Genomic DNA, 27558 nt, shown 5'->3' with positions numbered 1-27558 from the left:
AACGCAGCCAAATAAATAAATAAATTTATTTTTTTAATGACATTTTAATAGGTTGGAGGACTATGAAAGTGTTTATGATACCTAGTTTGTAATTCATAGATACATATTCATAAGCTCATACTTCATAGATATACATAAGTGTGTGTACATATTATCATATGATATGTGGGCAGGGAATGTTGCCTGCCCTTCCAGTAAACAAAAAATGTTGCCCACCATTCTGGTTCTATGAGGATCAAGCCATCAGCAACTGCAGAAGCCCAAGGAAGGTGTGCCCTGAGGAGAATTCAGGATGGAGAAAAACAGAAAGCATTCCGTGCTTTGAATACTGGCCCTAGATCATTAAGGTGCATAACTAAGGAATAATTGCAATGAGTCCAGACTCTTGCACCTTCCCATAGGCAGAAAAGCACTAAAATCATTAACTTGAGATGTCTACTCTTTGTGATTAGCAGTCATCTTTTGAAGTTCAACTACATTTTTTTTTTCCCCCAGCAAAACACTCATATATATCCTGGCTTCTCCATTATCTCTTCAGAGCAGTTCCTCAGAGCTAACTCAGAGGCTGTATCCCAGGCTATATCCTCAGTAAAATCCCCCAATAAGACTTAACTCACAACTTTTAGGTTGTGTATTTTTCTTCAGTCGACAGATACATATTTGTATATATATAAATTATATATAATATATATCTGCATTACATATGATATATAATCATACAGATCATGATATAATATAGATCATGGCTACCTTAAACAGACAAAAAACAAACCAAAATAAAATTTACAAATGGTAACAATGGGTGATTTTTTCTTCTACATTTCTGGTGTCTTCTAAATTTGCTGTGATGAACATGAATTGCATTTATAATGGAACAGATAAACTTTTGTATAATTATATTTTAAACGGATTTAAAAAAACAACTCAAGTAACCCTGGTGCAACTATTAACAGCTATTTTTCTTAATGGCTTTAACCAACCTGTTGGATAAAGGAGACCCTCCAGAATCAGAAACTACAGTAGGCTCACAATCAAAGCAGGGGAGCAACGTTGTTATTTTTAAAGCCCAACACAAATGCCCACCAGAGAGGAAACCTCTCGGTGCCCTGGGGGGCAGGCAGCAGGGATGACCATGTTCCCCTGATGGGACTCTGAAGGGCTGGCCCTCAGGGAACTCGTGGAGTAGAAGAATATTCAGAGCAGAGAAGCAGGACAGAGCCATCGGGAAGCGCTCAGGGTTTGGCAGGGGAGTGGTGATTAAAAAAAGCTGAAAAGTGATTTTAAAAAAGCTGAAAAGAAGCTTAGGACCAAAGGGCAAACAGCACGCATGTCATGCTGAGCATCTGGGCACGCCACACTGCCTCTCCACGCCCGTGACCTCCACCCCATTTAAATCACATGCTGTCACCCCTGCCTGGCCTTTCCCCTCCCCTCTCACCTGCCTCCTGTCCATTCCACACATGGCTCTCAGGACGATCTTCCAAACGCACCGTTTTGATCATGATTTGGACTTACACAGTTTCCACAGCGACCTTTACCGGCAAACTAACTTTCAAGAACCTATAATAGGCTTCAAGCCTCCTCTTGGTCAGCTGACCTATCTGAGCCTTTGTTTCTTGCCCCGGAAAATGCTGGTTATCACATCTATCTCATAGAGACCCTAGAAGGACTACAAAAGATAATACATTATCTTACGCTTTCTAACACAAGGGCTCTGGGAGCTAAGATGATTGGAAATGGCTGAATGTGAGTGAAACACGGGTGGGACACGGAGGGACTCACCTCCGTCCACTGCAACACAACAGGATCTGATTTTGAGGAGGTCTGAGACTGAGCAATACGGAGGACCCCTCACTGTTAAGGTACTTCAGAGGCCAATGGGTCCTTCAAATGCAGACAACATGTGAAAGATATTGGCTCAGGTACCCGTCCAGGTCCTGTGAATGGCGGCCTGGCCATCAGGGACACAGGATCAGTTCCACTCAAGCTAGATGACTCAGGCTTGGGTCCATTTTCCCCAGATGCTCTTAGAAATGGTAGGCACTTGGGACTTTCACAATTTTTTTCTCTAGCATTTACTGTATTTCATCAAATCCAAGATACATCAACCCTAAGATATATTATTCTGTGCACACCAAGGTTTTTCTAGAAGACACCCTGAAATGTTATAAGAAGCTTTCTGATTTCAGAGGTTTTAAAATGTGGGGAAGATAGGCATCCTCAGACTGATGAAATATGTAATATGTAACATGTATGTATGATGTAATATGAAAGATGTAATATGGTTATGTACATGCCTGACCATAGCCAGGAGAAGTTTCTTTCTTTTTTGCCCAGCCTGTCTCATCTTTCTATTCACTACGGCACCTGAGACTGGGCCCTACATGGAGTACTTGTTGCAATGATGACAATAAAGATCGTAGCTAATATTTATGGACCACCTTCCATGCAATGCTACAACTTCATATGAATTAACCCTCAAAATAACTTGTATTGGTTGTTTTGGTGAGTACTATTTTTACTCCCACTGTGCAGGTAAGAGTACTGAGGCTTAGAGGGATAGAGGGATTAAATAACTCAGGAAAGGGAACTGCTAGGATTATAAACCCAAGTCTGCTTAAGGATCGATCTAGACTGTCTAAACCACTGTGCCACGTTGTCCTGAAGGATGGTCAGGCAAGAAGTTGTGAAAGCCAGGTCAGAATTAAAGAGAAGAATGGTCAAGAGTTTTGGAGATGAAGGGACTTTAAGATCGGGGTTATAGATTTTATGAGAAGAGTTACTTATAATCTTCAATTTGAAGTCCTCTGACTGACTTTCCCATTCCAATAATTTGGGGGGTAGGCATTATGCTCCAGGAGTCTGAATTTTATTTGGCCCAATGAACTCAACGTGAAAACACTATTTTCTTCCTTAAGATTCAGAATCCAGGCACCTTGTTGAACTGATTTTTTTCACACTGTAAACCATATTTTAAAACAACATTTGATACGGGCTTCCCTGGTGGTGCAGTGGTTGAGAGCCCCCCTGCCAATGCAGGGGACGCGGGTTCGTGCCCTGGTCCAGGAAGATCCCACATGCCTCAGAGCGGCTGGGCCCGTGAGCCATGGCCGCTGAGCCTGCGCGTCTGGAGCCTGTGCTCCGCAGCGGGATAGGCCACAACAGTGAGAGGCCCGCGTACCACGAAAAATAAAAAATAAAAAAAATACATTTGATAACAAGCATTTGATTTAACATATTTCCCCCAAGTTGACTTTGAATAGTCTATACATTTCACCTTCACTTTTCTATCACAGACACAAAAAATAAATACAGAACTCTCCAGAGCCGCTCACCTTCACTTTCTTATTCCTTCATGATGTTCCCTAATGAACTGGGACCCAAACCTGTCTTTCTGCTGGGGCTCCTGCATCCACATTTTATAACTGGATGGGTAAGGGAGGTGGAGGAGGCTGCAAGAATGCTGATTGCTGCGGGGAATAAAAATAAGGGGCATTTTCCAGCTCCAAAGATCAGAACTCAAACTGTTCTTTCTCCCAAGAATTAAAGCAGCAAAACGTAAAAACATCTCAACACAAGAAAATGTGGCCATGGCATCAAGGCACTGCATTCCAGAAGCAAAGATTGCCCTTTACCTAGTGGATCTGTCACTGTACCATCTGGTACACGGGGTCACCAACTTTCAGGCTTCCAATTTTTTCCACCGAATAATAGATCCCAAAAAGTGGGGATGACTGGTAAATGGGCTTCTCGGAAGGATCACACAGGCGGTAGCTGAAAGAAGCAAAAATTCACCCTTAGGCACACAGAGGAAATAACCTAAGTGCTCTCAGTGGAATTCAAGCGTTCATTCTCAGGTTCTCTATAAATAAACAGCAAGCCTTTTCTAAAATGTAGACAGAGAAGTCTTGGCAATTAGTCAAACTGCAAATAATCCTGGTTTTTCTAGAAGTATCCTGAGAATCTGAACAGTTTTTCTATGGCTTTGTTTTGAGCCCAAAAGAAGAAACTTGTATGTGTTGCTTAAAATAAATACTTTGTTTGCATGTGTACTTCCAGCTTCACAACTCATGGAAATAAATGCCTGTACAATCTCAAAATGGACCTGCCCTGAACTCCAGGCTTCCGCAACAATTCTCATACTCTTGACATTGATTCTATCAAATAAATGTGAGTTGCAACAAAAATAAAATGACTCGAGGTCTTAATTTGGAAATACACATGGAAAGGTTATTAAAAATTGATGTGAGAGGGCTTCCCTGGTGGCGCAGTGGTTGAGATTCCGCCTGCCGATGCAGGGGACACGGGTTCGTGCCCCGGTCCGGGAGGATCCCACATGCCGCAGAGCGGCTGGGCCCGTGAGCCATGGCCGCTGAGCCTGTGCGTCCGGAGCCTGTGCTCCGCAACGGGAGAGGCTACAACAGTGAGAGGCCCGCATACCGAAAGAAAAAAAAAAAGTTGATGTGAGAGAGACGAAAATTTCAAAATGTAGGATTATACAATTAAAAATGTGTCCAAAGCACTCGAAGACCCATCTAGAAAAAAAAGAGAAAGCCACAAGTACTCACGTACATTAAACAACAGACACAAAACAAGCAGAGAGCAGAGAGGTGCCCAGACAGAGCACCTACAGCCACAAGCGGTTCCAAGGATGGGGATAATATAGAAATACACTGGACACGTGGATGTTCTACCTTTTCAGGGTTTCCAGCGGCTCCTTCCTGCTGATCACTCCGGTATCTGGGTCCACCGTGGTCATAATGCACCTGTCACACAATAACAAAGGGTTAGGGGACAGTTAAGAACCAATGAGCATGCCACGCGCCAGAGAGTCCTTACCTGGGACAAGCCAAAACCTTTTTCATTTCTACGTCGCCAATGAAGAGCTCACCCCAGGTGTCCTAGGAGAAAAGAAAAAGGTATTTTTTGAATTAAGGCTTCATCAGTCTTTATAGCAGTTTATTCTTTGGCTGGTCCTATGAAGCTAGCAGAAGAAAGCAGTGCAAGAGGATGCCACGAAGTATTCCCCAAAAAGGACTCAAATGGAGGCAGTGTGTTGGTGAGTCCAGGATCCAGCTCTTGACTTGGTCTCAGAAGCCTGCCCCTTTCAGCACAGCAAAAATAGATCTTCTCTAGGGGGTAGTTTGCCATGAGGACTGTAAACAACTCCAGGTCAAGTTAATGATAGATAATGAGAAGCGGAAAGCTTGCAAGACTGCCCACTCTTTCCTCTTGCTAAGCTACAATGGAAGCCAAGTTACAATCTGATGGTTCTTTGATAAGTGGGACATGACCCAAGAAAAGTCAGTTCTGAGTCTCATCCATCCAACACCTCCACCTCCGCAGAGCAGCAGCCTGCCCCCGGCTCTGGCCAGTCATGGCCGCTGGCCCTGCTTTGCTTTCCCACCCTTGAACCATGGTAGGTCCTGCCAACGTCTGTCTCAGAGCTTCCATCAAACCTCACGACTTGGAGGGAGGTATTATTTTGTTCCCATTTTTACACAAAGATAAGGAGGCAAAGAGAGATTAAAAAGTTTTTTCAGGGTTGCAGCAGCTACGTTTGAAAACCTTTCTGTTTCTGAAGCAGGACTTTTAACCACCCAGCTTCTAACTATACCCATCTATATATCTATCTACACACACACATAGAAACATATATACATACATATATGGAGGTTATACAGATTACATTATATACACATATATACACATACACATTCATATACACACACATATACACATATATATACGAGGAGGGTATGTTACAGCTCTCTCTTGCTAACAGGAAAGCCATCTATCTGCAAAGCTTGAATTTCACAGGACAATCCTTTGTCCAGGCTGCCGGAGGAGAGGCTGGAGGCATCGGGGCTTCACTGGGGCTTCACTCCAGGCTCCATAAACCAACAGTACTTATAACAAGATGCAAAAAAAAATGACCCTTGAAAAATTGTTCCCTGATCTCAACCCAAGTGAGGTTTTCGGAGACCATGAGTCTAACGGATTTGGTGAGAAATCAGCTTCCAAGTGAGGCAATGAGGCATCTATTCCTCTCACCCACTGGGCTCACTCCCCCAAGGACAGGAGAGGAGAGCAGTCTGTCCCTGCAGGAAGCAGGGCAGAGCAGGGGGTGGGGCCTCTCATGTAACATTTCCCCCTCCCCACTGATGACCAGGCTCCAATCATGCTAGGGTCCTCTTTCAGGGATACACTAACCCCCCAGGGCCTATAGGGGTGATTCAGCAAAGGCACAAAAGGAAGTCCAGTACCTAACTGGGTCTTCCCAACTCAGAAATCTCCTGCGGGATATGACTGAAGTAAGGAGGTCTCTGTGAACGCCCTGGGTTCCCAACCATCATTTATGAAACTGTTTCTGTGTGGAAATAAACTCTGCGTTCCAAACAACCCGTTGAGGGGGGAACTGTGTAACCCTTGTAAAAGGCAAACCCACATAACATAAAATGGAATCTCTATAGCCTAGCCAGGACTTTTTACAAGCAATGTTCAAACGCAAAACTGCAAGACAGCCATAGTGCCTAGCTAACCTCCTGGAGGAAGGTGGAATATGACCAGTAATAACAGCTCCTGCCTCGGGAAGTGATGGGCCTTGTGGTACCCTGGCCTGGAAGCGGCTAAAAAGACTGGACGCACGTCGCCACACGAGGGCGCTGCGGCCACAGGAACGTGAGCCCATCAGGCAGCCCGGGCCGAAGCACGCCCCCACTCAGCTTTCCAAGTAGCACCCCACCCCCGCCAACGTTCAATTTCTTTTTACAAGTGCTGAGCAATCTCATATTTCAAAACAGCGTTATCTGTGGAAAGTCGGCCTCGTGACTGTGATATAAAGCAGGAAGTCTGAAAAGTTCAGTTAGGTTTCCTAGTTTAACAAGACATTTAATCTGCTCTTAACGCTATTACACAACTGAAGTACCCAGTTTAGAATAACAAATTACACGTTTTCATATGAATTGTCTGAAGCCCCCCAAATGCCAGTTCTAATTACCTCCTAAAATATTAATCAGTTTATATGATAACATCACCCATCCTGATCTGATTGTCAGCCTTTTGGTGTAAAGCCTTATTTGCAGTAAAAACAAAATGCACTAAGCAAATTAAGTTAAATGAACTTATTAATTATGTTATTAGAGAAAATAATAATGCATTTTAAATTGTAGAAAAATACATTTAAATTAAAGAATATAGGAAATTAAATTTTCCATTACATTCTATTAGACACCCGAGGTGCCTTCCGTAAGCACAGAAACAGCTCCAAGAGCTTACAGCTCCCCCTGCTGGTAAGAAGCCTCTCTGCAGCCTGGCAAAATCCAGGCCATTTAGAGGGAACACAGAAAAAACCATGGAGTTTTTGAGATGGAAGAAGAAAGAAAAGGAGGAAAGAAAGCAGGGAGAAAGGGGAAAGTACTATACATAAAGGGCTCAGCTCTGTGGAAGAATCCTGAGAATTTACTATTAATTTGCAGGCATTTTGTAAACACTAAATTAAGACTACATGGTTTCCTATCACAAGAAGAATCCAGAGAAAGACATAAAAGAAGGGTTTGGAGTCGTTGCTGAGGAACACACAGAACAGCACAGGGGAGGATGTCTGTTTATTGGAGACCTTCATTGGAGTGCATATGGACATGTGCCCAGCAAAACACTAAAGGTGCGCCAGGAGATGAATCTCTCTCTCTCTCTCTCTCCATATGGCTATATATACACAGCTATATACATATATTTAGAGAGAGGGAATAGCTATATAGAGAGAATATTTATCCATCATTCTCTGTATATGTTATGGTTCTCTCTATATATGTTCTATGATTATATACATATATACTTGTGGCTATACATACACATGTATACATGGATATATACATATATTTGTAGAGAGGAAATAGATATATATCTATATATTCCATATTTTTCTATGGATATATATATATATATATATATATATATATATATATAGAGAGAGAGAGAGAGAGAGAGAGAGAGAGAGAGAGAGAAAGGAGAGTGCCAGGTGAGAATGTAGGCCCAGGTAAGCTCTTGAATAACCAACTAACCATAGACAGACAAGACATTTGAAAGTAAGAAGGCAAGACAGAGGGCAAAAGCCTGAGTGGGTCTGCTGTTCCATGGTCTACAAAGGAATTCTCCTGAGGAGCACAGATCAGATCAGCAGTTCTAATCAGACCAACAGCTACAGAGCCTTTGGGCACCTATACCCCAGGTCCTGCCCGCCTACTACCACCTGAGCCCTTCCCCTCCCAAATCTCAGATACATGATCGGTGCTTTCCTTCCGCTGCTCCTGATTCTTTAATGGCTGCTCATCAGTTCATTATACTGTGTCATACATACAATTGTTAGAAGAAGTTTTAGGCTATGTTGGGATAATTCGAAGGAATGAATAAGTAAATAAACAAAATTTTTGTCTAGAAATCTTTAAGTAATTTTCTGGCTTGGTATCAATGACTGGACAAGATTACCATAGGCTCAGAAAGTTATCTACTAGAGGCTGGCTATATGCATGCAGACTTACTGTTTGGGTATTAGAAAGGAGGGTGTGAACCTCCATTTATTCACGCTGAATAATGTTCAATATGTTCAAGCTGAGTGAAAAAAGCACACCTACACATATATACTACATGTAGGATGATTCCATCTATGTAAAACAAATCTGTTTAAATACCTGTGTGTATATATTTATAGCAATATATTTGGAAGGCTTCTCAAGTTTCAATAGTATTATTTGCTTTTTGTAATAAATTTTTCTTTTATTTTTTTCATTTTACTTTTTATACGAAGCATTATAATCCCAACGACACATTTAAAAACATCATTTTAGTCTAGAAAGTTTCTCAGATTCTTTCTGACAACAAATACATGGTGTCTTATCCAACACCAATTCTGCAATTCTTTGACACTCACTGCTGTCCAACAGTTTAACTCAATTTTGATACTAACTGCTCTGAGTTAGCACAGACCCCATGGGTTCAGGGCTCAGTCCCACAAGACTGCCCCGCTTCAGATGCCAGCAGCAAGTCCCAAGTCTCCCGTACTTCTGACCAACCAGCTATAAATCAAGGGTTCCCATAACCCCCTCTGAGGCTCCATATTCTGCTAGAAGAGCTCACAGAATTCAGGAAAGTGCTTTACTATTACCAGTTTATTATAAAGAATACAATTCAGGAACAGTCAAATGGAAGAGATGCACAGGGCAAGGTATGGGGGAAGAGCACAGGCAGAGCTTCTGTGCTGTCCCCAAATGCACCACCCTCCCAGCACCCTAATGTGTCACCAATCAGTGAGCTCTCCAAACCCCATCGTTTAGGTGTTTTATGGTGGTTTCATTACTTAGGCATGATTGATTAAATCATTAAACTCAACCTCCAGCCCCTCTCCCATCCCTGGAAGTCTGGGGTGGGGCTGAAAGTTCCACACTGTAATCATGTCTTGGTCTTTCTGCTGACCAAGCTCCCTCCTGAAGCTATCTACCTGCCTCACCCATCCTGACATTCACCTCATTACCATAAACTTAGGTGTGATTGAAAGGGGCTTGTTATTAACAAAAAACGTTCCTGTCACCCTTGTCAGTCAGGAAATTCCAAGGGTTTTAGGAGCTGTGCCAGGAACAGGGGCCAAAGACCGAATAGATATTTCCCATTACACCGCACAGTTAAGCTATCTCAAATCAAAATCTGTTTCTCTATTTTTAAGGTACACAAGCAAAATGATATTCTCTAATGTCATGTTCGAATCTCCCTATAAAGAAACCCCATGGCATTCTTCCTACAACGAGATCCCTATACACACACATACTTTGAACTGAGTGCTCCTTTCTCTGGGCTCTAGAGAAACATAACATGGTTATGTTCCCAGTACCACAACCCTTCTCCTACTGAGCCCTACATCCTGCTTCATTCTGAGACCCTTGCAGGCAGACACAGTGAGGTCACTTTGATAATCTTAGCATCCATCCTAGAGATTAGCACCCAGGAAGCCCTCAATAAATGTTTGTTATCAACAGGAATGTTCCAGAATCTTGGTTATGATATGAACTTGCAAGAAATGTTTCCTTAGCTTAAGTAAAACTCTACCTCATGGTCAAACTTCCTTCACAGACTGACTAACACTGGATGCCATACACTGAGAATTACCAACTTACATGAGACGTGACTTTTCATTTACCAGATAAGTAAAGATTATAGGCATCAATGCTGGCAGGAGTACAAGAAAAAGGGCATACTTCCACTGAGCTTGTGGGAATATAGATTGGTGCAGGGTTTCTGCAAAGCAATTTGGCAATGTATATGGAGTGCCTTTAAAGTGCTGATTCAGCATTTCTGAAGAGTAAATTTAGAAATGTAGACAAAGACTGTTTTACAGAGCTGTTCATTATTCATGTAAGGGGAAATGGAAAATAGCCTAAATGCCCAATTATACAGGAATGGCTAAATAAGTTATTGCCTAGTTCTGTGATGAACTAATATGGAACTAGGAAAACTATGCTGACGAGGAATTTGTAAAGATAGAGATGTGTTTACCATATAACATTAAGTGAAAATGGTGGGATTCAAAATTATCTATACAATATCATACAAACAATATTGGAAACACAATAAAATGTTATTGCTGGCTACTTTTTGACAGTAGGATGGTGAGGGATTTTTACTCCTTTAAATTTTTCTGTATTTTTCTAACTGTATACAGAGGATGTGGTACTTTAAAAAATTACTTTTATAATCCGAAAAAAATTAACTGTATCTTAAAAAGATTCTTGAATTAAATCATTAAGAAGCTTTCTACTTCTCTGCAGCCCTGGTTCCAGATGACCTCAAGGCTTTCTCCTGACCCTGTGTCTGAGCAACCCTGTGCAAAGAAGTAAATCACTTCATCCTCACATCCTACAGAATTACGGGAGATACATTTCTGTTAACCTAAATGCATAACAAATGTGCCAGGAGGAATTTGCTCTTTGGAGGCACTTGGACTTGAAAAATCCAGGCAGAAGGGAAGGACGTCCCAAAGCTGGATAAAGCCAGCAAAGCAGGCTTCTGTTCCCTGGAGGGGTCACCTACTTTTCGGAACACCAGTAACAGGCAACAAAAAAGGAAAGAAGAGACCTTGAGATGTGGCTCTTTCTGTCTCTCTGATGCGTATTCAAGGAGGGATAGTTTGCGGGGCTGATGTGACTGCTCGTGTCCCATCCACACACCAGGCTCCTCTCAGGGTGGTTAGAGTCCTGAGGATTCCAGTGTTTCGTGGACAGTAAGAGATCCTAGTCTCCCCTTGGGGTTCAGCTTCTGACTGAGATGCTGGGGGTCCCACACCCACCAATAGCAGAGTCTGGGAGAGGCAGCCACCAGCCCCGATTCCCAAAGGCAGCAGCCTGGGCTGCTCTTCAGCATCTGGGTCCAGGTGTGTGAATCACAGCCTTCCGGAGGACACAGAGGGAAAGGGTTGGGTATACGGGGCGGGGGGAGGGGTCCATACGATGACTCCTACCCGCCTCTACAATACCTTCTCTGCTTCAACATCTGTATTCGATGGGCTCATCTCTAGGGGTGTTTTGTAAAGCAAATGGCCACTCCCTACTCGTGATGTTCAGATGTGTATGTCTGTGTGATCATACCTGCTCAAAGGGAATACCCATGTACTACTGTCATCGAAGGCTTTTATTTCCTCCTTGATCTGAAAAATAACATACTTAGAGGTGGGTAAGATATGATGAACAAAATTCAATGGTCAAATCCCTGCCCCTTGTTGAATTCAGTTCAACAAGATCTTACATACTCAAGGGCTTGTGCATTCAGGACCAAGGATGAATGAGAAAAATCACAGTGAGGCAAGTCTTGAGAAATAGACCTCATGCAATTGTTAGGAAGATTAAAATGTGCTTGTTAACTTACGTTTTTTTAAAAGTTGGAATATAGTATGTGCAACATTAGTGTTTGTTTTAAAAAATGCCAACTAACATATATCCAGAAAAACTCTAATTAGAAAAGATACATGTACCCCAGTGTTCATAGCAGCACTATTCACGGTAGCCAAGACATGGAAACAGCCTAAGTGTCCATTGACAGATGAATGGAAAAAGAAGATGTGGTACATATATGCAATGGAATATTACTCAGCCATGAAAACAAATGCAATAATGCCATCTGCAACAACATGAATGGACCTAGAGATTATCATACTTAAGTGAAGTAAGTCAGACAGAGAAAGACAAATATCATATGACATCACTTACATGTGGAATCTAAAATATGACACAAATGGACTTATTTACAAAACAGAAATAAACTCACAGACATAGAAAACAAACTTATGATTACCAAAGGGGAAAGGGAGGGAGGGATAAATGAGGAATTTGGGATTAATAGATACACACCACTATGTATAAAATAGATGAACAGCAAGGTCCTACTGTAGAGCACAGGGGACTATATTCAATATCTTATAATAAACTATAATGGAAAAGAACATGAAAAGGAATATATATATACATATATATGTGTATAACTGAATCACTTTGCTGTACACCAGAAACTAACACAACATTGTAAATCAATTATACTTCAATAAAAAAAGCCAACATGGGTTTCCCTAGTGGCGCAGTGGTTGAGAGTCTGCCTGCCGATGCAGGGGACGCGGGTTCGTGCCCCGGTCCGGGAAGATCCCACATGCTGTGGAGCAGCTGGGCCCGTGAGCCATGGCCGCTGAGCCTGCACGCCCGGAGCCTGTGCTCCGCAACGGGAGAGGCCACAACAGTGAGAGGCCCGCGTACCACAAAAAAAAAAAAAAAAGCCAACAAAAGAGGTCATGTCGGAGAGGGGGTCTGAGAGACCTTTGTGGTAAAGTGCCTTTTTGACCACACACACACACACACACACACACACACACACACTCACATTAACAGAGAGAAGAAAAAGGCAACAGGTATTGTACAGCTCTAGGGCTGCAAAGAACCTTTAAAATCCTTTAGTAAAACTTGCCCACTTTAAGATCAGAAAATGATGCTCAAGGAGGTTAAGGTCAAGCTCACAGAGACAGAAGGACCATGTGGCCCTCCTGGTCTCCAGCCAGGAGTCAGACATATCTGATTATCACCTTGCTCCCAAGGAAAACCCCAGGCCAGAGGGTCTCTGCCCTGGCTCAAGCCAGAGTCACCAGGGGGCTTAAAAAATCTCCTCTGCCCAAACTGCAACTGGGACCCGAGGTGGGGATTGTTCCAGTGTGGGAACCACAGCCCAAGCTGATCTCTACGCATTCCCTCCCACTCTAAGTCCACTTGTCTTCCTGCCGCGGGCTTTCAGGGGTGTTTTATTTACTGCGTGGATGCAGTGATGGAAAGGGCTCTGTGAGGCTGTACAGAAAGAAGCCCAAAGAAGCGTCCTCCAATTTGTCCTTTATATGAGAAGGGCCAAAGTTCTCTAGGGTTTGGCTTCACATGCTTCTGTTCTCTCTTTCTCAGCCCCTAAAAGTCTCTGTGGCAAATATTTCGAGTTACTGAGACGGAAACAAAAAAAGCAAATGTATAAGGAGATCTCCTTAAGTAAAGGCACTAACTCCGTTGGCAAATTCTTCAGGAATGTGACTGTATTACTGCTCCCTCCACCCAGGACTCCTGTCTCCCATGTGCTCATCATGTTAGCTTTTCGAAATCAGGACTAATTTACCTGAGGTCCTTGCTTGAGGCTCCTATCAAAGTGGGGATGTCAGAAAAGCTCCCCAGATGAAAACGGGACCCCTTACTTGAAAGGCATGCCATAAAGGGATGAGGGGAGCCCCTGCAGTCCACCACATGCGCACAACACCGAGAGTAAACCCTAAGGTCAGCTATGGACTTTGGGTGACTATGATGTCAGTATAGGTCCATCCTTGGTAAAAAAAAAAAAAAAAAAAAGTATCTCTCTAGTGAGTGATGTTGATAATGGGGGAGGCTACACGTGTGAGGGCAGGGTGTATATGGGAAATGGTCAGCTAGAGATAAGAAGGATTGGTCAATTTTATTACTTTCAAACTTGATTGCTCTACGTTCCCAGAGTTCAAACACACTACACTAGACCAAAGGAAGCCGCTTTTTAAAATCTGTTTCATATTCTGAGTTACACAGTAAACGTACAAAGTGCCTTGGGTCACAAAGAGTAAATGTTGCACAATGCATCCTCCTATCACTCTTTGATTCTGCAATAGATAATGGCCTGAATTTTTGTACCATGCTTAGGTTTGCTATATTTTTTATTATTAGTTAGTCTATGAAATATTTATCTGCATTATCATTTTACATTAATATTTAACAGAGTCCCACTGATTGGAAGGGTTATAGTTGTGTGATGGTGCCACGTAGACAGGTTAACTCATCAGGCCCTTAACTCTTTGTCTGTTTAAGTTAAGGGAGAATGAATCAGCAACATTAGCATCATTTTATAGTAAAGATTTTTTAATGTGCATTTCCAGAGGACTCTTCTATTCAAATAAGAGTATTCTACCTCATGTACTATTTCTGTAAGCCCATCCATCACAATGCGGGACCAAAACAACAAACAGACTTGGGGGCACAAGGTCACATAACATTAAAAAAAAAAAAAAAAAGGCTCCACCCACTCAAATTGCCTAAGAGAATACAGTTAGGTTTACATCAGCCTTAGGTTCAGTTTAACAAGTTAGAGGTGAGCAAGAATTCTTAGTTGACAAGTTACAGAAAAGCAAAAATTCTTTAGCCGGGAATGGATTATCTTTTCTTCTTATTCCTCTGGTTCAAGATCTTAAACTAAAATTATTATCTTCTGTGGAGACAAATCAAGAAAAACTGTATTCCCTAAAAGAAAGTTTCTCAGAAAAGAATGGGCCAGTTACAGGAGTCCTGTGCAAGAATATTTGCTTCCTGGACTAATTTCTAATCAGTCTTTAGTAACTTGCATTATTAACACTGAGTCTAATTTCATTCGGTGTTTAACAAGTGTCTAATGACTCCATACTTCTGTACCCTCTGTTCATTTGCATGGGAAAGGAGAACAGGGGAGAAATAGCTGGGTTTACTGGGAATTTTGCTAATGAGGCTTGAGCCTCAAGCCCCAGACCCTTTCGAGACCCTGCACTTCATTTCGGTTTTGATATTTTCTTTTCTTAAAGAGCACCGTCAAATTTTATCCACTTCAGGTCACACCAAATCTAGATTATTCCTGGGGAGAAATCAAGTCTCTTCTCTCAAGGAGCTGATGGTCTGAGAATGTTCTTTTTCTCCCACCCCCTCCATAACCCTTACCCCCTCACCTCTCCTAAATCAGTGCTTCCTCAGGCACTGTTTGCACAAGATTCACCTGGGATGGTGCTGCCGACACAGTCACAGGCATATCACGATTCTGATGCAGGTTTCAGGTAAGTCCTGCTAATATCCCTCTGGGGATGAAGCATGGCACTGATATTTCTGCCTCAGTTTCCCTAAATTTCCATGCACTTTCTAGAGAGTGGCCAGAGTCACAGCGTGCAAATCATAATACCATGCAATTCAGCAATATTTCTTGGATGAATGCAAACAATAATTAGTTCCTCATTCAAAATTATTACCACAGTATAAAATCTAAACTCCTTGGCATGCTGGCCTTCAGGCAGCTCCAGGTCCACCCTCCTTCTGCCGCTTCTCCTTTACCCCCAGTGTCCCTATGATTCTGAAATGCTCCCAGGCACCCTTAATATAATGGCCTGTCGTGCTTTTAGGCTTCCTAACTGGTGGCCTCCTTTACCCACCATGACCCTCACTCCCCTTCGTCAGCACACACAGCTACGCAGCATGGCTTCTGGGTAGCTTGATTTGACCCCTCTCTGACCCCACACCCCCCTTCTCCAGGCAGATTTAGGCATCCCTACTTCTAAGCATCCTTGGCACCTGATAAGCAGTGCGTTAAAGTACTCCTCACGCTGGGCTGTCATTGCCTCCTAGCCATTCTTCTCCTGTTGGGAAATTCTGAAGGGCAGGATCTATATCTTTTTATCTCTGTATCCAGGGCTCTTATTATGGACCACAGCGCCCGGCCCATGATAGATGATCAATTTAAAAACATTTTTTAAAAATGTAGAGAGGAATTAAAGAAATTAGATAACAAACAACAGGATAATATCAACAAGTAGACAACTTCTGTATACTTTGCTATTTTTTTCATTATCAAGTAATATGAAGTACCTCCATGTGCACGGATTTATACTAGCCTCCATGCAAAGGTTTACCCTAAAATGCAACTTTTACCAGCAAATAGGGGCACATTTCACTCACACAAAAAAAGTGTGGTCACCCAAGGGAGCAAAGAATTGATAAGGTATTCAAGAGCCTCTCCCCTCAGAGTTAACTACTTGGAATCTCTAGACTGGAACCATGACCTCTGCTCCTCAGAAGCTGGAGTTGCAAGTTTTGGGTTCTCATCCAAAGGCACCACTTCCACGCCTAACAAGTTGTGTAACACCTGCAAGCTTCTGTTTCCTTATTAAAAAGGAGAAAATAGTACAGACTTCACAGACTGTAGGCTTTGATCCTAAGGATCGAATTAAGTAATTTGCATGAAGCCATTCATTGGTTCTGTGCCTGACACCCAGTAAACACCCAGCAAATGGTATTTGTTGTTGTTATTTCCAGTGCTTACAAAGTTGAGCTGACTCCCAATGTTCAATATGATTCCTGGTCCTTCTCATTACAGAGCAACACCCGGCTATATGTATTTCTTGTACAGATCGCAGGTTACAACTGGGCTCTGATGTGGCTGTCCTTTTATGGCTACAAGGGGCTGAGTCTTTGGAGGGTGGAAATTTCTAGTTTCAACTACATAGGGGAGTATATGGTCCTCTAGGAGAGAACTCAGGCCAAGCATGGAATGTCCCCAGGTCCTGGTTCACAGGCAGATCTCCTATATCCTCCTGGGGCTCCACTTTGGGGTCTGGGGCTTCCGGAAGTCTCAAATATTTGAGCACCCCTGGATGCTACAGGAAAAGGAGAGATGGCTGTTCTCTTCATCTTTTTTTTTTTTCCCGTTAGTTATCTCTGAGCTATGATTAGACATTCTAGCCTTGTCCCAGACTTGCTACAATTTGGAGTTGCCATTGCTTGCTTTGGGGCCTGAGCACTGAAGAGAGTGAACAGCGCCCCCTGAGGCCAGCGAGGTGATGGCAGCAGTAATAAGTGAACAACTCCACACAAGGCGAAGGTGATCTTTGGAGGAAGCCTCCCCAGCTGCCAACCTCAGAGGGCCTGACTTGGCACTGCCTAAGGAGCACATCTGGGCATCAAGCGTAAAAGCAGCAAGCCGCTTACCTCCTCAAAGGCATTGCTGCCTGCCACCACGATATTCGGCCTGAAATTGTCCATTTTCACTTTCTTCTCCAGCCTGGTATTCAGATCTGCCAGGGAGGCTTCTGAGAGGACCATGATGGGGCTGCAGTCCGGGTAGGCCACCTGTGCCAAGGACACAGCATGATCATGCCTCGCTGCCCATGGAATGGCTCAGACCAACTGCACAACTAAGCAAAATCCAGAAGAAAAACCACCTGAGTGCAGAAGGGGAGAGTGGTGCTCAGGAAGGATAGGTGACACTGAGGGCTTGGAAACGGCCAAGTCAGGGTTCCTGCCCACCCCGGACGCAGGTGGGGCTCCTCATCCACACACTGAAGGCAGCAGCCAGGCTCAGGTCCAGTGTTACCCTCCAGCCACATCTCTTGTTCTTCCTCAGGCGCCCAGCAGTGAGCCCCTTGCCACATCATCACCACCACCGGACAGGGCAAGGGTCTCCTGCCAATCAGCTATACTCTAGCCATGATTTCCTTCAGCAGCACCATTCACTCACATGCATTTATTAAACACCAACTGTATATTAGGCCCTGTCCTAGGTGGGGAAATAGCAGTGAACACAGCAGATCAAAACCCCTGCATTCAAGGAACTTTTCGTTCAGGGATCGTGAGGAGAGACTTCCCGAGGTGCATTTTGAACCTCATCTCACAGCAGAATGAAAGGCTTTGGCTTGGGGGCTGTAGCTGACACAGGAGGAGGTGACTTCTCAGCCCCGGAAACAACCACACCCCACTGGCTGTGAAGGGAGGACTTGGAGAAAGTCTGCTTCTGTGCTTTTAGGAAACCTGAATTTAGTCCCAATCAAACTTCACTTTTGCCTCCCAGCCCATCCTCTCCTGAGTCCCCATCTCCCTGGGAGTCACCCCTGGCTTCTCCCTCCACAGTTCCTCCCATATTCCATCCTCCATGCATCCTGGAGAGCCCACCAGGCTCTCATCCGCTTCCCTCTCCATCCCTGATACCTGCCCAGGGAGCACCCTCAGTACCACTCCCCTGGACCATCTCTACACTTTCCTAACTGAGGCCCCAAGAGAGGCTCTCTGTGGACCCAGAAGGAAGCCAGAAGTGAAGGGCAGGTCTCTGCAAGCTCACCTGGTACTTCTGGCCAACAGAAGGGAAAATTTTGCTTGATGGTCTTCCCTTCATGTTCTTTTCAAACTGAACCAGCCTGAAAGCTTCTGTTTTCAAGAAGTTGGTGAACCACTGAGCAGCCTCATCACCACAGTCCCTGCCCTGGATGTCAAGACCAAAAACCCTGGAAGGGTCACAGAGAGCAGTGAGGTTACTTTCTTCATCAACACACCGAGTGATGGGGTCAAGAGGGAAGTGCTGCTGGGACCTGACTCTCCCAGAAGACCAGTAAGTGGTCTGTGGGCCAAAGCTGGGCAGAAACAGAGGGGGAGGGAGCAGGGAAGAGCTTGTCAAACCCTAATAGGCTTGTAACTCACACAGATCTCGTTGAAATGCAGATTCTGGTTCAGGAGGTTGGGCTGGAGCCTGAGATTCTGCATTTCTAACAAGTTACAGGCTGCTGGTCCACGGACCACACTTTGAGTAGCAAGGATTTAGGTTACTTTCAGAAGGGGAGAAGAACGGTGGTGTGGTAAAGGCACTCTGAGCTTGGAGTGTGGTAAAGGCACCCTGAGCTTGGAGCCTGGCAAGACCCGGTTAAAATTGGAACTCTGGGGCTTCCCTGGTGGCGCAGTCGTTGAGAGTCCGCCTGCCGATGCAGGGGACACGGGTTCGTGCCCCGGTCCGGGAAGATCCCACATGCCGTGGAGCGGCTGGGCCCGTGAGCCATGGCCACTGAGCCTGCGTGTCCAGAGGCTGTGCTCCGCAACGGGAAAGGCCGCAACAGTGAGAGGCCCGCGTACCGGAAAAAAAAAAAAATTGCAACTCTGCCATCTCTAGTCTGTGACTTTTAGCAAATCATTAAACTCCTCTGACCTTCTGTCTCCAGTTGTAAATTGGAGATAATAATATACCGCCTGCCTCACACGGTGGACACAGATTCCACCAGATAACAAAGTGGTCTTCAAGGATTTTTTGCTTGAGTGCCCCCAAAAGATACAAGCTATGTACCCCTCACAGAATTACAAGTTGGCGTGTAAACTTTTTTCTTTTTTTTAAGTTGAAATATAGTTGATTGATAATATTGTGTTAGTTTCAGACGTGCAGCAAGTGATTCCGTTTTATATATACTTTTTCAGATTATTTTCCATTATAGTTTATACAAATTTTTTTAAAGATTTATTTATTATTTATGTATTTAATTTATTATTTTATTTTGGGCTGCGTTGGGTCTTAGTTGCGTTGTGGTGCGTGGGCTCCTCTCTAGTTGTGGCACGTGGGTTTTCTCTTCTCTAGTGGTGGCGCGCAGGCTCCAGCACGCGTGGCCTCGGTAGTTGTGGCACATGGGCTTAGTTGCCCTGTGGCATGTGGGATCTTAGTTCCCTGACCAGGGATCGAACCCAAGTCCCCTGCATTGTAAGGCGGATTCTTTACCACTGGACCACCAGGGAAGTCCCCATACAAGATATTGAATATAGTTCCCTGTGTTGTACAGTAAATCTTTGTTGCTTATCGATTTTATGTACCATAGTTTGTGTCTAGTAATCCCACGCTCCTAATTTTTCCCTCTCCCCCTCACTTTCCCCTTGGTAACAATGTTTGTTTTCTATGTCTGTGAATCTGTTTCTGTTTTGTATGTAGATTCCTTTGTATTATTTCTTAGATTTCACACATACATGTTAGCATATAATATTTGTCTTTCTCTGTCTTACTTCACTTAGTATGATATTCTCTAGGTCTGTTCATGTTTTTTATAAGTTTAATTTGTTATGAAAGATTAAATTTCCATTGAATTATAAATATTAACATTTAAAATAAAATTACATCATAATTTATATATTATGTCTTAGTATTATAAATATATATAAATTATATTAAATAAAATAAAATTATGCTTTTAAAAGTATGCAATGGAATCCCAATGCCAGGCTAGTTTGATATCTATTTTTAAAAACAATCTTTTTTTAAAATAAATGATTAAGGGCTTCTTTTATGGTCCACATTTTAAAAATTATTTTTAACTTTTGTTCCCAGTTTTATTGAGACATAATTGACATACGTAAGTTTAGGGTGTAAAGCATAACGACTTGACTTACATATATTGTGAAATGATTACAAGTTTAGTCAGCAGTCATCATCTCATATTTTTTTTAAGTTTTTTTCCTTATAATGAGAACTAAGGATACACTGTGTTAATAGATGGAATGGAAGAAGTTGAGTTATAATAATTTCACTCATCCTTTGAACCCTTCTGTGATCTTTGGCACTTAATAATCATTCATCAAAAAGTCTTTTTAAATAATTTATCAGCAAATTTGATTAGAGGCTCCTTAATCTTAGCGTAAGACAAAGACTTTGAACCACTATCTTGTAGAATGACTTTACCCCATCACTGGAGACATTCTCCTTTATCAACACCAGTATATTTTATTGTTTGGGCCCCATAGGTTTTCCCCTCCCAGAGTAGTGCTCCCTACTAAGACATGGGGAGGGCAAGCCTTTCATCTGTACAAAGGGGAGGTGGAGAGGAGAACTTGCCCCCTGCAGCTAAGATCACTGTTGGAGGGAGAACCTATGGGATTTGAGGATCTGGAAATTGATTCCCTTGCCCGCCCTCTGGTACCACAGGAAGTGTTTGCACCTCTCTGTGTGAGTGCTTCTCCCAGCTTGAAGGCTCCTGGGGTGATGTATGTGAGGGAATCCAAGGTGGACTGTGGACCCCGAGGCCCACAGTCCTGGTCTGACTGCTACACACGCCTCATTCTCTGACAACCTAGCCCACCTACTGTCAAATCTCCATGCCGTTCTTCTGATGTTTCTTGGCCTTTTCCTTCTCTCTAAACCCCCTTCTTGGAGCTGCTGTTTGGCCTCGGTCCCCCTGCCGTCTCATAGTCCTCTCTCTCAGAGCCTTCAGCCTTTCCCCTAAAACTCTCCTCAACCAACCAGTCTACTATCTCACACAGATCTGATTGCATCGTTCATCAGCTCCTTAAGTATCTGTTCCTGGGCTGAGCACTTCCCTCAACCCCTTCACCAGAGCCCTCGTGTATAAGTGCGCACACTTCTACCCTCAGCTTCCATCCACTCAGATAAGCTTAGTGTGGGCACTTTGAAAAGTAGAAAGCACCCAGTGGGGCAAGGGAAAACCGATTATCCAGTGCCCCTTCCCACTCCTGAAACATATCCCTCCCCTAATCCTTCCTCCCTCCCACCCCTGCAGCAGACTCTATCCCTCTGCCATTCCACCTTCTTCAGTTCTCTCAGAATTTGGGAATTCCCTGGCAGTCCAGTGGTTAGGACTCAGCACTTTCACTGCCGTGGGCCCAGGTTCTATCCCCGGTCAGGGAACTAAGATGTCATAAGCCATGCGACGTGGCCAAAAAAGAAAAAAGAGTTCTCTCAGAATTTTATGCAAAGTACTTGCTTCCACATTCTGATACAAAATGTTCCATCATCAACTGCGCATAGAAAAAACCTGAATCTCCACGTGTGAGTACAATAGAACTAACATTAGTTAGTAATCTACTAATTCATAAAGTAAAATAACTTACTAAAAATACTTAAGAAGACATAAAAGTTTGAATGGATTTTTATAAAGAAAATCCAGGCAGTTTTACTGGAAATTTCCACCAATGATCAAAAAATAAATACTACCAAAGATAAACAGAAAAAAAAATTTTAATTGTCATCTAAAATAGGAACAAAAAGTTAAGATATTTAGGACTAAATCTAACAAAAGATGTACAATTCTATTATAGAGAAAATTATAAAACTTTTTTTTAATTTTTGAATCTTATTTTATTTTTTATACAGCAGGTTCTTATTAGTTATCTATTTTATACATATTAGTGTATATATGTCAATCCTAATCTCCCAATTCATCCCACCACCACCCTACCCCACCCCGCTTTCCCCCTTGGTGTCCATACATTTGTTCTCTACATCTGTGTCTCCATTTCTGTCTTGCAAACCGGTTCATGGGTACCATTTTTCTAGATGCCACATATATGCGTTAATATTCGATATTTGTTTTCCTCTTTCTGACTTACTTCACTCTGTATGACACTCTCTAGGTCCATCCACATCTCTACAAATGACCCAATTTCTTTCCTTTTTATGGCTGAGTAATATTCCATTGCATATATGTACCACAACTTCTTTATACCTTCATCTGTCGATGGACATTTAGGTTGCTTCCATGACCTGGCTATTGTAAATAGTGCTGCAATGAAGATTGGGGTGCATGTGTCTTTTTGAATTTTGGTTTTCTCTGGGTATATGCCCAGTAGTGGGATTGCTGGGTCATATGGTAATTCTATTTTTAGTTTTTTAAGGAACCTCCATACTGTTCTCCATAGTGGCTGTATCAATTTACATTCCCACCAACAGTGCAAGAGGTTCCCTTTTCTCCACACCATCTCCAGCATTTGTTGTCTGTAGATTTTCGGATGATGCCCATTCCAATCCGTGTGAGGTGATACCTCATTGTAGTTTTGATCTGCATTTCTCTAATAATTAGTGATGTTGAGCAGCTTTTCATGTGCCTCTTGGCCATCTGTATGTTTTCTTTGGAGAAATGTCTATTTAGGTCTTCTGCCCATTTTTTGATTGGGTATAAAACTTTTCAAAGAAGTAAAATAAGATATAAATAAGTGGGTAGGGGCTTCCCTGGTGACACAGTGGTTAAGAATCCACCTGCCAATGCAGGGGACACGGGTTCATTCCCTGGTCCGGGAAGATCCCACATGCCGTGGAGCAACTAAGCCCATGTGCCACAAATACTGAGCCTGTGCTCTAGAGCCTGCAAACCCCAACTACTGAACCTGCATGCTACAACTACTGAAGCCCGCGCACCCAGAGCCCATGCTCTGCAACAAGAGAAGCTACCGCAATGAGCAGCCCGCACACTGCAACAAAGAGTAGCCCCCACTCACTGCAACTAGAGAAAGCCCATGCACAGCAACGAAGACCCAACACAGCCAAAATAAATAAATTAAATAAATTAAAAAGTTCCTGTCTGAAACAGTTTAAGGTAAAAACTTGCAATTGTGTGGGCCACTTCGATCTGAAACTAAGATGTTTCTTCCTAACAAGCTGAAAACGGTTTCGATAAAAAGCTTGAAAAAAGAAACGAAAAGTCTACAATTCAGTAAATTAGTCATTAAAAAAAAAGATATAAATAGAGACATCGCTGGTGGCACAATGGATAAGAATCCTACTGCAAATGTGGGGGACAGAGGTTGGATCCCTGGTCTGGGAAGATCCCACATGCCATGGAGCAACTAAACCCATGAACCACAAATACTGAGTCTGCTCTCTAGAGCCCGCGAGCCACAGCTACTGAACTTGCCTGCTACAACTACTGAAGCCTTCACGCCCAGAGGCCATGCTCCGCAACAAGAGAAGCCACCACAATGAGAAGCTCACACACCACAACAAAGAGTAGCCCCTGCTCGCCGCAACTAGAGAAAGCCCGCCCGCAGCAACGAAGACCCAATGCAGCCAAATAAATAAATAAATAGATAAATGGGGAGGAAAATGACATAAATAAGTGGGGAAAGATAACACGTTCATGGATAGGGAGGCTCTATGCAACAAAGATGATATTAACTATGTAAGCACTAACATTTATTTAAGTGCCTGAGATGATCCAGGCACAGTTGAAATAAATAAATAAATAAATAAATATATGAATCCATTTCAATTTTCTCTAATTGAGCCTCAAGTTCAATTCAATACAATTCCAATCAGATGGAACACAATCTCCAGTCAGGAGATACAGGTGGTAACGTCTCCACTAATGCCCTTGTTTGCCTGGCAATTCTGAATAGAAGTCCATCCTACTTGAATAAAAGGAGACAAACCCTAAAGATTGGCCCTTTGTATCCTCTCTATATTTGTATTCATCATGACTTTTTCCTTTTTATATTTTTGATGCTTTGACATCTTGGGACTTGGTGATGCTGAAGGAACTACCCCTCCCAGGGCTAGTCAATTCCTAGAGATAGTAAAACACTAGGCTTTCATAGGCAAACCAGCCAACCCAGAGCCCTCACCCCTTGTCCGTACCGTTGTGCTTTTATACCCTGGCCACTGTCCCCTGCTCTAATCACCCAGGACCAGGTACCAGAAAACTAGGGACAGCCCACCTGCCCCAGAGCCAATTTTCCCACAGCCTGTAGAAACCAGAATAAAGACTCGTGTTCACATTTTCCCCTGCCCTCTCTGCCTCCTGACCGACCTGGTATTTCCCCATGTGGCCCTGCATGGTATGAGCCTCCTGTTTCTAGGGATCTGTGAATATAAAAAGCTTCTTTCTTCATGACAGTCATTTCTGTATCTGCATGTCTTGCCATATCTGATGAAAGCAAATCTAAATATCCTTAATGCAATATTCTGCTTCACCCACTCATACCTGACCCCTGGCTTGATCCCAACATAGACTAGACTTCTCTTAAGTATTCCCTTTGCCAGTCTCATCATCTAGCATGCAAAGTGTAGCAAGGCAGAGTACAGGGTGGAACCTAAAGGGAAATCAGTTGTCACAGATCCCCAGAGGCCCCCAAGCAGAGCACCTGCAGTCATGGATCTTGTTTGAAGAACGTGGCTTGCTCGGCAAAACCAGCTGGTCCATGCCTGGTGCCCTGAGGATAAGGCAATCATCCTCATAGGTAGTGGAGACCAGCACGAGGCGAGGCTCCTGCCGGGCAGTCACCATGTGTCCACCTTCCTTAATCACCAGCCAAAACCTGCCAAGAAACAAACAAGGGCGCATCAGAAAATCTTCTACCACCCTCTCCATAGCTTCCCTCTAGCTTTCTATTTCATCAAAACCCTCCCTCTGCCCCAACTCAGGACCCAACAATTTTTTCCAGACAGTATCCAGGTCTAGCCAAATTTTGGGGGTCCAAAATTCTTTGGCTGTTTGGTACAAACAGCCCTGGAAAAGAACATCTGGCCAATGTATGAAAATCCCCAGTCCTGAAAATCCTTCTGGTGAGGCTGGTGTAGGGACCTTCTCAACTGCTGGGGCAACTACTTTGCTTACTTTGGGTCTTTGCTTTGGTCAGAGACTCCCCTGAGCCTGTCTCTGGTTGAAGCAGAATGTCTTCCAGGTCTTTTTGCTGTGGAACAAGATGGGGTTGACCAACTAATGGCCCAAGCAGACTGAAACTCTAGACAAAGGTCTTGAATGTTTGTGACTCCAGTGGATGCAATCCAGCCTCTGCTGGGTTTAAATTGCTGGGGCGTGTGGACCCTGATCAGGAAACCCCTAAACAGCCTTTCTTCTTCATACACACATTAAAACTTATATAATGTTATAAGCCAATATTACCTCCATTTTAAAAAAAGAAAATATATCTATACAATGGAATATCATTCAACCATAAAAAAGAAGGAAATCCTGCATTTTGTGGCAACACAGATGAAACTTGAGGGTGTTGCAATAAGAGAATAAGTCAGACAGAGAAAGACGAATACTGTATGATCTCACTTGTAAGTGAAATATAAAAAGGGGGGAACTGCTAGAAACAGAGAGTAGATTGGTGGTTGCCAGGAGTTGGGGGTGGAGGAAATGGGTGAAGGTGGTCAAAGAGGGAAAAGAGATCCTAAGAGGAAAAATTTCTGGAGATTATGGCAACTATAGTTAATAATACTGTACGGCAGGGGTCCTCAACCCCCAGGCCGTGGACTGGTACCAGTCTGTGGCCTGTTGGGAACCAGGCCGCACAGCAGGAGGTGAGTGGCAGGCTAGTGAGTGAAGCTTCACCTGCCGCTCCCCGTCGCTCCCCGTCGCTCCCCGTCGCTCCCCGTCGACCGCATTACCGCCCGAACCATCCCCCCCCACAACGCCCGTCAGTGGAAAAACTGTCTTCCACGAAACCAGTCCCTGGTGCCAAAAAGGTTGGGAACCGCTGCTGTATGGTCTACTTGCAAGTTGCTAAGAGAGAAAAGTCTCAAATGCTCTTACCATAACAACAAAGCAGAAATTATGAGAGGTGAAGGATGTGATCACTAACCTTATCATGGGAGTCATTTCACAATATATATGTGCATCAAATCATCACATTGCACACCTGAAACTCACACAATGTTATATGTCAATTATATCTCAATAAAGCTGGAGAAGAAAGAAATTCATGCAAATCATGTGTTAGATAGGAACTCCATTCACCTTCTAGAGAGCACCTCCCTCCGCCCCCGTTCTAGGCTCAGCTTTCACACGTTGTGTATCACATCCAAGGGGACAGTGGGGTGCGGGGTGAGCTGAAGAATGGAATGGGAGGTTGACCTGCTTAGGTTGGCTAGGCTCTTATCGATAGTAGAGCATGTATTTGGGGTGACGCCGCACAAATGATTTGATGACTAAGAAAGAAAAACGTGCCACCCCTAGGGGAAAGGAGTTTCAACATCGCTATTCTAGACAGAGCAAGTGCAGTGGGTGAGGAACTCTGCGGGCTCTGATGAGTGAGCCACCACTGAACGTTGGGGCCTCCCATATGTGAGCAGGATAAAAGGGACAGCCCCTTCCAGAAGGAGGGAGATATTTCAAAATATGACTGGAGCCAGATGGAACGTTCACAATAACCTGGTGAGGACATCTGCTATTATCACAGCGCAGGGAACCCAGGGTCTCCTGACCCTGGCAGGTAATCTGCCCTCTGGAACCTCCCAGTCAGGCAACCTATCCCTGTCCAGGTTCTGGATAACTCCCCTCCCCTGCAACCAAGCCAGCAGACAGGGGCTGGGTCCTGAGCCCTGCTAACTGGCATGTGCGTTGGTGCGAGGGTACAGCGGTGGGGATGGTGAGAGTGCAAAGGCATTTTAGGAATTGCCGTGGCTACTCTTCCCAGGAGTTGAGGATGCTGGACAGTAGTATGTCTCCGACCCTCTGAGGAGGCCACCTTTTTCTTTCTAGGGATCTTTGGTTCCCAGGGTTCTCTAGCCCGTTCACCTACGGGGTGAGGGTGGGTTGTGTGACCCAGGGATTTCCTTTCTACTTTGTTACAGCCCTATTCCCTCAGGCCTGGGCCCCGTTCCTTATTTCCAGCCTCATCCTTGGGTGCAGAGGCCTGGATGACCCTGTTCGATGAACTCCACCAAAGTCTGCACTTGAACTTCCAACATGGCCCGTCCCCCTCTGAGACA

At 43.7% G+C, this 27558-nt stretch overlaps 1 protein-coding gene across 2 annotated transcripts in view; it reads right to left on the bottom strand.

Moving 5' to 3' along the window:
- The window catches only part of MTARC2 (mitochondrial amidoxime reducing component 2), a 39517-nt gene that overhangs the window by 6108 nt on the left and 5851 nt on the right, over positions 1-27558 (bottom strand). Inside the window, exons 2-7 of one of the 2 annotated variants that reach the window (XM_022579260.2) lie at positions 24984-25157; positions 18430-18592; positions 17304-17444; positions 4840-4901; positions 4695-4766; positions 3636-3774 (exon numbers count right to left, since the gene is read on the bottom strand). In XM_022579260.2, coding sequence (XP_022434968.1) covers positions 3648-3774; positions 4695-4766; positions 4840-4901; positions 17304-17444; positions 18430-18592; positions 24984-25157 — 739 coding nt within the window. In that variant the 3' untranslated portion in view covers positions 3636-3647. Of the gene's footprint in view, positions 1-6; positions 3775-4694; positions 4767-4839; positions 4902-17303; positions 17445-18429; positions 18593-24983; positions 25158-27558 lie in introns of those variants that run through there. The other variant, XM_089907008.1, reaches the window with a different exon arrangement.

This window comes from Delphinapterus leucas, chromosome 1 (genome assembly GCF_059928025.1).
Source record: "Delphinapterus leucas isolate spDelLeu-1000000601 "Yukka" chromosome 1, BTC_Dleu_Yukka2, whole genome shotgun sequence".
NCBI classification, from domain to species: domain Eukaryota; kingdom Metazoa; phylum Chordata; class Mammalia; order Artiodactyla; family Monodontidae; genus Delphinapterus; species Delphinapterus leucas.
The sequence above is the reverse complement of the archived record's forward strand: the minus strand, read 5'-3'. Positions and strand labels throughout refer to the sequence as shown.